Source organism: Etheostoma cragini, chromosome 20 (assembly GCF_013103735.1).
Source record: "Etheostoma cragini isolate CJK2018 chromosome 20, CSU_Ecrag_1.0, whole genome shotgun sequence".
Lineage (NCBI taxonomy): Eukaryota > Metazoa > Chordata > Actinopteri > Perciformes > Percidae > Etheostoma > Etheostoma cragini.
In genome coordinates, this window is record NC_048426.1 from 10,111,106 (window position 1) to 10,122,949 (window position 11,844).

General features: G+C 42.0%; 1 protein-coding gene and 1 pseudogene across 1 annotated transcript; both read right to left on the reverse strand.

The window, feature by feature from the left end:
* Window positions 1-3,813: 3,813 nt before the first annotated feature.
* gjd2b (gap junction protein delta 2b) lies at window positions 3,814-7,075 on the reverse strand. The gene is made up of 2 exons (XM_034858315.1): window positions 6,600-7,075; window positions 3,814-5,873 (listed from the first exon to the last, which is right to left on the reverse strand). Exons 1-2 carry the CDS (start codon window positions 6,668-6,670, stop codon window positions 5,030-5,032), a joined length of 915 nt encoding a protein of 304 aa, XP_034714206.1. The 5' UTR covers window positions 6,671-7,075; the 3' UTR covers window positions 3,814-5,029.
* Window positions 7,076-8,686: 1,611 nt separating this feature from the next.
* Window positions 8,687-11,280, reverse strand: LOC117935803 (annotated as a pseudogene).
* Window positions 11,281-11,844: the final 564 nt, after the last annotated feature.

Sequence of the window (11,844 nt, forward strand, 5' to 3'; positions counted from 1 at the left end):
AAACCTCTAGTTGACAAATCTGTGTATAATCCCCTAATGTTCTTAATCCTGGGGTCACATTAAAAAATGGATGAGAAATTAATCTGCTGTCAAGTCTGTCAGGTATATTTTGTCAGTGCCGGTGCTTATTTTCAACCAAATCCTTCTCTATGAGCCAATACAGCCCAAAAACCAACCAGTCCAGCCACCCAAATCCCTCTGTACAGACTCTGTCAAATGTCCTCTGTCCTTTTGTCCTTGTACTGTGAAGATTTCATTAAAGTGGAGAAGTTTAAAAACAAAACACCCAAAGCGCACAACACAGAACGAAGGCTTGGTGTTCTGCTTCCCTGATCTGCTGTACAGCAGAAGTGGTGAGCAGGGAGAGAAACTATTGTGGCTAGAGACAGAAAATGACTTTACAGCCAGAACAGCGCATGTGCTGACGCTCCGCTGGCAGACAGAAAGTTAAAAACTTGGTCACACTGTGCAAACACGTTAAAGTTTCCTCCCCCACATGTATGCAAACATCAAGTGTGTTTTGTTTCAATGTCTGCCATATCTGCCTATGCCATGCCATACCGTGCATATATGCTGCAGTAACCAGGATAATTTCATTTCTTCTGGCTGAGTGGATCAAAAAGACCCACATTCACTGTTTTTCTGCTGTTTGCTCTCCCCTTTCATGCAGTAATCTGCGCAAAAAGCAGAATTAAAGCAGCCTCTCTCTGAAGCCAGCCTTTTCTTTTCAGATTGGTAAAAGAGGGGAATTTGGGAGGACATGCTTGTTTTGGGGCAAAGGGATTGCAAGATTCCCTCTCAGGTGAAAACTCTGGTTTGAGTTGTCACATTTTCTGAAACACCACACAGAGCAGAGGCTGTTACAAGAACAACAGTCCTGTATATGTATTTACTCTCTTCAAAACAATATTAATATGGTTACATTCAGGTAGGTGGTTTTAATTAAATACACTGTAAAACAATAAGAAAAGGAGTTACAAAGGAATTTCAAACACACAGATACCAGACAAGAGTTTCAATTACTATTTTTACAAGAGTTCTCTTTTGATTGATCTGGTTGTGTTTTGGAATTTGTCCAGCTGTCCTCCACCTTATTCCAGGGGAGTTGTCAGTATGATGTAAGGTGGCTGCCATGATTGTTAATAAAGGTGTCAACATTGCAGCGCCATCACTCACCTCAGCCGTCCTTGTCCCTCGAATAAAAACACACTCTGGTCCCGATATATATATATATATATATAACACTTCTGCAATTCCAAACCACTCAATATACTTTCTATACCCTTCACATGAGAAAACAACCAAGAAACTGTTAGATCTGCTTATCAAACCCCAAATTGCTCACCCAGTCTCCCTTGGCTCTTTTAAACCGACTAAGGCCTGGAGCTAAACTGTTATGTGGCTAAGTAAATGTTGCCATGCTTGCTACTGTAAATCATAAATGTTAATGGTTATTTTACAAGTAGAAAACTAGAAAACATAAATGATTCCAATGAAGGGGGCCCTTTTTTCCATTTTCATTATCCTCCCCTACAGCATTTTACACTTCTGCGGCAAACAATGAAATTCCTATTAGATCAGGTGCCTTCAGACAAAATCTTTGAGGTTGAATTTTACATAAAAATATGTAGAAACTGCCGTACAGCAACACACAATTTTAATGCTGCAATGCCTGCTGTTTTTGCTACTATGAAACTGAACCAGTCAGACTTTGGCCCATAATAAATGTTCCTTAGATGATTCTGGTGAGTTTATTATTTCTTACTGCAACAATAAACAGAATTGAACACACACAGGGCTCGGTTTTCACTCTGCAGCAGCATGCCTATTGAACTATGAATATGATATTATATTATACTCAAACTTAAGACATTTCTTACTCCATGTAAATACTGAAAATGTATGTTACATTATGTTCTGCCTTGTGTATAAATAATATGAATGGTATAAGTATGTGCACAATTTATGTGGAAGCAAAGCATTTAATTTCAAATTAAATAATCTTTTATGTTTTAACTAGGGTAACCCACACCACACACCACTACAAATGATTATGTGCAGCACGATGATCTTTAATAATCTTTCTTTAACCTGAATGATGGTGGATATATAGTCATGATGAGCAGTTTGTTCATGATCTAAGTGCCTCCACCTCCTACAGAATACACCCAAGGAGAAGACCTTTCCTTTGATAGGTTGTTTTTTTGTGGATGACTCACATTAAGATGGGAAATTTGTCTAACAATCTCTGCCTTCACCCAGAGCACCTGCAATCACATGAAATTGGAGGTGTTCTTGCAGTGTTCTGCCTTGCAGTCTTAAAATAGCCTACATGCAGCCTTGCTGTGGTGTACTGCAGTTGTTAGGATGGGTAAGGCCAGTAGATAAATGCATAGACCCTGAGATAACTTTATATCCACACAGCATGTTTGCATTTTCTTAGATGCGTAAATCCTAACCAAGTGTATTGTCATGCCCATTTTACATGCGGTCTGCGAGCCTCCACGTGGCCTGTAACCTGACAAGATATGCAGACACACAGGTACAGTTTAATCTCTGCTGAGTCCTGCAACATTCACATGATGTAAATGCATGACAGCATGCATAATTACATTGGAACATACCCCAATAATTTTGCCATTATGCTGAAATTTGAAACCAGGTTGAATGTTGCATAAAAATATAACTACTATAGCATAAATAATTGTGTCAATTGCATTTAGACATTATGCTTGTTGTATTTACATTTTTTTTTTGCCATGGTAGATTTATAATGGTTCTTACATTGTATGACACTGTTAAGTATATTGAATCTTAAAGTTCAACAGGTTTTGTAGTAAGGCATTAAAATAATGTGTATTATATTATATATATATTTAAGTAATGGGATGCCTAAAAAAAAAGAAATGACCGGGGGAAAGAAGACAGGAGAAAAAGATGCACACAGGCATGCACTGCATTGCATAAGAACAAAGTTGACAAACAGCTCTTTTTTTCTTCTGTTTTTCTTTTTTTCAAGTTCATTACTTCAGGAGAAGTCTCGGGTCCCTGCTGAGTTGAAGATGGATGTGTGCTGTGCAGGTGCCGCCATCCTTCGATTTCTCCCAACTTTGCAGAGTCATCCTGGCAGGGAAATCATGAAGAGAGCAGCCCCCTCCAGATCACCTGCAACAGTCAGCTGCATACATCTCATTTTATCTCTGTGTCTTTATTTCATTCTAACTCGTTCTCTCTGTCTGGTGTTGGCATATTCTTGAGCACTTTCTCTTTTTTCCTGTCCCTATCATGTTCATTTTGACCTTCACAAGAAGCACACAACCTTCCCCTCACTTCAGGCTTCTTTTTGTTACATCCTTTCTTAAATGAGAGAAGAAGGGACGGGCAGAGCTGCAGAAAGGGCAGCTCCCTCAGTATTCAGAATCATGATCAGCTTTTTGTCATTCCTGCAGAGTGCAAGGGAAGTCTAAACTAAGCTCACAGTGAGACAGTGTTAATGTATAGCTCATAATAAGAGCTCAGAGCAGTGTTGGATTTGAAGCAAATAGACTAAAAGTTCCCTTAGAACACTCAGTGATTGTAGCATAAGCATCGATGTGTCCTATGGAAGCAGCATCAGTGTTGCAACACATTGCAGAGTGATGAGATCCTGTACAAGGTGTGTCCTGCAGTAGGGGTTTCTTTTTTGTACAGTGTGGGTGTGGCTAACATCTTCACTGCACCAAGGCTAAACTTCCACTGGAGCTATAGCCGTGTGATAGGTCAGTCAACACAAGCTAGAGTAGCAGACACAAAGTACTGCACCTCACACGTTGCTGGTGTACATGAATCCCACTTTTATTTTTCACAGAAAAAAAAAAAGTCTTTGTTTTTTTCTGGTTTGTTTTGGTTACATTTAAACCGCTATGAAAAACTGTAGCACCGGAGCAGATTCTATTGCCCATTATTTGATAAAAATGTCAATTGTGTGCCATTTTTCAATTTTGATCAGCTTTGATTAGGGAGAAACATTTACTTCTTATATATATAGATATATATATTTATTTATATATATAAAAAGACTAGCACTTTGTTTATTTTTCCAGTCATATGCAAAATAAAACAGAGAAAATTGTATATCTTATTATTTTTTTCTTCATTTAAACCACAACAAATACATTTAAAGCAAAAAAAAAAAAAATTGGGCTGCATTTAGCATAATCCAAGCAGGGAATCAGCCTTCATGATGATTATTATATATTTATATATTTATATGTATACATATATATCATATTTATATACACGTATGGCACTTGATTACACAAAAGCAAGAAAAAAACACTTCACAAATAAAAGCAGTGGGCGCTTTGGTGTGTCATAAATTAAGGAAGTCACAGACGTTAGCGTTTGCAGCAGATTCATCAGATACTGTTTTGCAAGTCAGCTATAAAGCAATGGAACGATTACATATGTTAAGGTCGGTGGTGCAACACAGGCAACATAAAAACATGAATTACGCTGATGTATATCAACTAGGTCGAACCGTAGTCAATAATAATTTATATATATATATGCATATATAAATCTGGATGATAGATTTGTCCTTTAACCATTGTGTATGGTGCCATATAATTAGGTTGATGCCAAAAACAGGTGGAAAAAAGGTCTTAAAAACACCGTCAGGTCAGTAGCACATTTTGGATAAGGTCAGGCCCTCAAGTGTTCACCTCTTAGTGCAATTTTTGCATTTACTCTCTTCAAGTACAGCAGAACAAGCCCACAAAGAGTAAATATGTGAACACGTTAACATGATCTCCGTTTAGCATCTTACAGAGTATAAACGTTACTAAAAAGTTGCATCAGTGCAATAATAAATAAGTAAACAAACGTGTAAGCCACGCTTGCCATGGAGTCCTTAAAAGACCAACAACTCAAAAAAATCTGCCCACTCTTAAAGTCATGACACGAATTAGGCGTGCGGAGCTGTCCATCATGTCCATCATGGTTGTTTTTGTTTTGTTTTTACATGTTTTCACTACTTCTTTTCCATGTGTTACACATAAGCAGAGTCACTGGACTGAGTGCGGCCAAAATTAGGCACACTCATCCTAGGCAAGTCCTTATTTCTGATTTCATAAATGGACTTCCGCCGAGCCTGCACACCTCGCACGGCCGTTTTGATTTTCCTCCACCCCAAATGATTGAGTTCTGCCAGGTTCAGCACCACACAAAACCCACTGACGGCGAACATGAAGACCAGGAACACTGTTTTCTCCGTGGGTCTGGAGACGTAGCACTCAACATCTTTTATGCAGGGGTAGCGATCACATTCGTACACCGACGGGACGTTGAATCCATACAAGAAATACTGACCCACCAAAAAGCCTATTTCCAGTGCGTTTCTGAAAACCACCTGGATGATGTAAAACCTGGAGATGCCCTCTTGTCGCCTCAATTTGGACTTTGTAGTTCTCATTGCCGAATTAGGGATCTCTTTGACTTCTAAACAGTCCGGCTCGGCTTCTTTGGTGGAGTTCTCTGTGTTCTGAAGTACTCCATTAATAATGGTGTTCTTTATCTTTTTGCTCTCGTCTCGCTTCAGTGAATCTTGATCCTTATCTAGTGTCAGATAGACTGTTGAATACCGCCGCTCCTTCTGCTTGGCCGACTGATGCACCGAGTACGTGATAAAACAAAGACTCGGGGTGCAGACCATGATGATTTGAAACACCCAATATCTAATGTGTGAAATGGGAAATGCTTTGTCGTAGCATGCCTGGTTGCAGCCCGGTTGTAAGGTGTTACAAACAAACATGGTCTGCTCATCATCATAGACAGTCTCTCCAACTATTGCTACGATTAGAATCCGGAAGATGACCACCACTGTTAGTAGGATCCTAAAAAGCAAGCAAACAAACAAACAATGTGAAAATAAGTGTAGATATATGTGTGTTAACTGATACAAATGGGGTTGAGTTGTGCGCAACGTCGGTGGCTGAAGCGCTCACAGTTCAATTCGGGTGTGTTGGATTTAGGGAGCTGTCCAGTGCTGAAACAGGACGCTCTTAAGGATATATGTGTTTTTTACCGTGCACTTTGTGTTATGCGTGTCTCGGTGTGTCTGCTTGTGTGGCTTGTGTTCTCTGATTTAATGGCTGAAATGAAATAACATGTAAGCGATCAGCGTCGCTTTGACTGTACCTGTGTGAGCTTCGTTAATGGAAAGAGGGGACTCCGCCGACTCTCTCCATCTCTTTCTGCCACCCATGAGTGCACAACCACCACTCAAACTCACCAACAAACATCAAATGGATACGTGGATGAATGAATACATGAAATGACTTATGAATTTTAGTTTGGTTAAGGCAGTTTGCAACATCATCCCATCGTCTGAAACGACAGCTGTCAACTGATTTACTAAGCTGACTCGTTTAGGAGGAGGAAAAAAAGGATATCTGTGAAACAAGACAGACGAATCCACCACACAGACACGAAGGACTGGGCACCATGCTAAAGAAGATCCTTGAAGCACAACACAGAAACGGGGGACTGGGAACCATGCTAAAGACGATCCTGGAGGCTGCTGCGTTTCTTCGGTTCTTGGTTTTTGTTGATCATCTTACCTTCCTATCATAGTAGAGTGCTGCTGGACAGCAGCCTCCAGGAGCCTCTCTAGTATAGTCCATTCCCCCATTTCTGAGCATCCGGAGAAGACTAGAGCACAACGGCACTCTGTTCAAATCCCTCCAAAAAAAAGCGCGTTATTTCCCGTCCTGTCTCTCTCTGACTCTCGTTGTTTTCAGTCTCCAAAGCGTCCGATTTGAGCTAAAAAATACATCTGTCACGGGATACTGCTGCCGTCCCCGTTTCTCGCTGTCTCTCTGCGCGCTATCTAGTTGGTTATGTTCTGAGCGCGCAGCGCCTGTGAGCGTCCTGCTGTGTGTGCCGAGCGCTCCCACGACGTTGCCACACTATTCCTTGTCATGGGAGTCTGAAGGGCTGATTACTATAAGCCCTCCTATTTTCGATCTTCAGATCAGGTTGATGGGTTGCGCGCTGCGTGTGGATGGAGGGAGGTTGGATTTAATGTCTTGCCAGCGTTAATCCGCCTTTAAGTAGTCTCCCCCCGCCCCATGCGTCACATACGCGCAGACAGGTCGGTGGAGCGCAGCCAGGAGTACCATGGCTTCTGATTTTTAATATTTTAGTTTTGTGTATAGCGAAGCTATTCAGTGGACAGAACAACCGTGGCAACAGTGTTGTATAACCTTTAACGCCTTGAGATTGTACATTTTAGTATGGGCGGTTTTACGTGAGAATCAAACACCTAACCTGGCTGTATTGTACCTCCAAACCACCAAATGTGCACCATATAACAATACACATCCTTCCGGTACAGTTCTTGTGGATGTACCGTGGACTGTGCACAAGGGTCAAGGTGACTCCCGTGTGTTGTAACCTGCCACTGTAATGCAGATAGTTGCAACAACATGTGGCCTATATGCAGCAAACCACATAATAATAAATGAACCCAATCTTCGTGTCTTGGCGCGGACAGTCTCGCATGCCCAGAGGTATCCCTCCGCAGGCTGCTGGCCCGGCTGGTAGAGCTGTTGTTTTCACCTCGGGCAAAGATGATGCTGGACGCATTGACAGAGAGAAAGTACCGTCCGAGTTGCTAATCGCTTTACAAGGCAGCCTGCCTGCCTGTCTGTGTGGAGGTTTAAAAATAGAAGCATATATGTGACCCCGCCCTCTGAGATTTGATCAACTTAGAGCGCTGTATTATGTGGGCGCTAATATTAGACTATTGTTTGGTTTGACACCATCCATGTCAGTTATAAATGCGATTGTCTTTTTAAACTTAAATGAGTGGCTTCACTACCTATTAACACTTAATGTAGCATAAGAGACTCAAAGCATATCATTAAGTTTCTTGATTGTTATGTAACCATATAAAGTAGTGCATTGATGCACTTTTAATCAGCAGTATTTGGTAATGTATCTATTGAATTGGAATCTGATTCAGATTTCAGGAAGTTATTGGTACCTACGTTGGGATTTGGTTCACTAATGGATAACCAAGTTATTAATAATATAGTATTATTGTTAGCATCATCTAAATGTATCCAGTAGGTTTACAGGTAGGCAGGGTGAGCTGAAACTTTGTGTGGTTTATTTCTCATGAGGTGGCTTATCCTCTCCGCTCACTGTAATCTTCTCTAATTCAAATCTTTAATAACCTTTACATCACGTGACAGAAGGACAGAGCCTCGCTGCTTTCGAGACACGGAGAGAGGGAGGGGGAGAGAGAGAAAGAGAGAGGGAGAGAGACAGACAGATGGAGATAGAGAGACACACACAGAGAGGCAAAGAGCGAAAGAGAGAGAAAATGACCAACAAACAAACACACACGTACAAGTACACACACGCACACACACACAGGCGCGCACGCACACACACGCATTCTTTGTCTCTCTCACACACACTCACACACACCTAAACGCACACACAATATATACTGTATATACAAAACATATAAATCAATCGATGTTGTTTTAATGTTCAAATGTTAGCAACATTCTTCTTTTAGCAATTTCATTGGACAGAGAGAGAGAGAGAGAGAGAAGAAAGAGAGAGAGATCCTAAATCAAATCGTGAAAAACACCCTTATGCTTGAGATTCAACCTGAAAAGAAAGAAAATGCGTCTTTTGCAAATCCCGGTTCTGGTTTATTATAAACCTGTACATATCCACGTATAAATTGCACTTGGGTGTAAACAAAGAATTTAACGACAACACACTAATTCCTGATTTGGAGCCATTACTTGGGTTGTTGGCACAGAAAGGAGGGAGGTAACAGAGGGGGAGGATGGGGGCAGTCGGGCACTTAGGAGCACTTCCTGTGCACGATGGAGGGTACAGCCTCATCATACTCCTGCTTGCTGATCCACATCTGCTGGAAGGTGGACAGAGAGGCAAGGAAGGAGCCACCGATCCACACAGAGTACTTCCTCTTAAGGGGGGCGATGATCTGACCACAAACACACTTGTTTATTTAGGACTCTGCTCATAAAAATGTCATTCATATTCACTTAACAGTCAAAGTTACCTTAATCTTCATGGTGCTGGGGGCCAGAGCAGTGATCTCCTTCTGCATGCGCTCAGCGATACCAGGGTACATGGTGGTGCCGACGGACAGCACGTTGTTGGCGTACAGGTCCTTACGGATGTCAATGTCACACTTCATGATGCTGTTGTAAGTGGTTTCGTGGATGCCAGCAGATTCCATGCCTGTGCCAACACAGCGGATAAGTCATTGCATTTCACCCTGCTGAAAAGAACACAGCTATGGACACATCTGACGCTGCTTTCAGCTGTTGTAACAGGTGCTGAAATGGACAGCTCGGCCAACAGCTGTGCGCTCTGTGGCGCAAATGTGAACAATAAGGCCCTGCTTTAAATTACTCAGCCATGTCTATGCATCGAAGCAGAAGTTAGATAAACTATGACCTCTAGTTGGTGATCATACTTAGACAGCCAGCCATATATGAGCAATATCACGTCTGTTTTCGGAAAACAATGCCTTCCTCTAGTGTTTATTCTGATTTAATTACATATTTATGTTCGCCTGAAACTCTTGGCAAACAGAAAAAGGCGAATTTACTTTTAGCTTGTTTTAAAACTGTTTCACATTATTTATTTATTTTATTTGCGCACAAAACAAGTGAAGTTATCGTTTCATTTGTTTATAAGAACGAGCATGTAATACTTTAAGATAACTCTTAAAATAACTATGGTAAAGACCCCAAAGCCAATTCATCGTTAGAAACCTTTAAATCTACAGTTCATAGGACAGTGTCACTTCAACTAAATAAAGTCTTCGATGTCCACACTAGCTTTTACGCACCAATGAATGAGGGCCGGAAGAGTGTCTCTGGGCAGCGGAAACGCTCGTTGCCGATGGTGATGACCTGCCCCTCGGGCAGCTCGTAGCTCTTCTCCAGGGAGGAGGAGGAGGCGGCGGTGGCCATCTCATTCTCAGAGTCCAAGGCCACGTAGCACAACTTTTCCTTGATGTCACGCACAATCTCACGCTCAGCTGGAGAGGATCAGATTTGTTTTGTGGCAGTGAAATGTCTATCATCAAAAAAAATGTAAGATTATGCGCGTGATTAGATAACCCATGGGTTCGATTGCTCAAACAATTTATTAAAATAAAAGATTTGCTTTCTCCAAAACAAACTAGGCTTGGCATTTTGTCGTGCAGATGGATTATTGGAACAGAGATTCGTGTTTTTGTCTTCTGTGCATGTTTAGGGTCGAGGGGTGTAACTAAATTGAAGTAATGATAATTTGGAAATACAGTACGTGATGCGTTATAGCTAACTTAAGTTAGTCAGAAATATTAATTAGTAGTCTATACTCGCCGGTTGTGACAAGAGTATCCACGCTCAGTCAGAATCTTCATGAGGTAATCTGTGAGGTCACGACCGGCCAAATCCAATCGCATAATGGCGTTAGGAGGCGCGTAACCCTCATAAATTGGCACGTTATGGGTCACACCGTCACCCGAATCCAAGACAATGCCTGATGATGGATACTTAAACATTTCATTCGTATATTACACGCTTTCACACCTGAGGGATCCTTTTTACCTGTAGTACGTCCAGAGGCGTAAAGGGACAGCACTGCCTGGATAGCCACGTACATTGCGGGGACATTAAAAGTCTCGAACATAATCTGGGTCATCGTCTCTCTTAAGGGGGGCTTCTGTCAGCAGGGTGGGGTGCTCCTCCGGGGCCACGCGGAGCTCGTTGTAGAAGGTGTGGTGCCAGATATTCTCCATGTCGTCCCAGTTGGTAATGATGCCGTGCTCGATGGGGTACTTCAGGGTCAGGATGCCTCTTTTGCTCTGGGCCTCGTCACCAACGTAGGAGTCCTTCTGGCCCATACCAACCATGACGCCCTGATAGGAATCAGGAAATTAGTGATGTAGTGGAGAACTACTACTAACCACCACACAGAATTATTGCTACTATTATAAACCGATTTAAACTGTATTTTTAGAATAATAAATCGAATGTTTTCAAGAATTGTTAGTTGTAGATACGTAATGTTCATGCGCAATTACGCACGTTGGATCTGGCCCTCCAAAGCCATAGTCTATTTTTTACCTGGTGACGGGGGCGACCAACGATGGAAGGGAAGACGGCGCGAGGTGCGTCATCGCCGGCGAACCCAGCCTTCACCAGGCCTGAACCGTTATCACACACCAGGGCGGGAGTCTTCGTCGTCGCACATGGTGTCCGCTCAGCTCTGCAAGACTCACGAGGACGCGTGGGCACACGCACGCAGAGGCACGGTTAGATCCAGTAATTAATAACCCTGTTTGTTTTGATTGAAGATTATACCTTCTCTTTATAGACCAACAGAAACACAATTTTTGACAAACAACCAAGGGAATGGTGGCGGGTTGTGGCATGTTATAGGATTGTGTTGGTATTCAGATTTTCTTCGATGGGCTTATATTGGAACTGTTAAAAGTTAATATTGTTTTAGTATTTTTACAACCACTGGGGCCTAATCAGCGAAAGAAAATAAGCTGATGCCGATGTTGTGAGATGGTCCATTTCAGTTAGTGATGACATTTGGTTAAGCAAAGATGGAAATCATTGCCATTCGTGTTAAAGTCTTGTATCGATCCTCTTGTGATAAATCCACTGGTTGGCCGTGGTTATTCCTTTGGTCACTCGTGCAGGTAGTAACCAGATCAGCACCAGGCGCCAGATCTTCACTGTGTAAACCAGGGGTGCCGAACTGTCACGTCGGCTCAATTTATAGTCTGCCAAGTGTCCACATTTGGTA

Coding starts and splice junctions, on each gene's coding strand:
- gjd2b (XM_034858315.1), bottom strand. CDS start 6,670: ATGGGGGAATGGACTATACTAGAGAGGCTCCTGGAGGCTGCTGTCCAG. Junction 5,874..6,599: donor CACTCTACTATGATAGGAAG/GTAAGATGATCA, acceptor CTTGCTTTTTAG/GATCCTACTAACAGTGGTGG.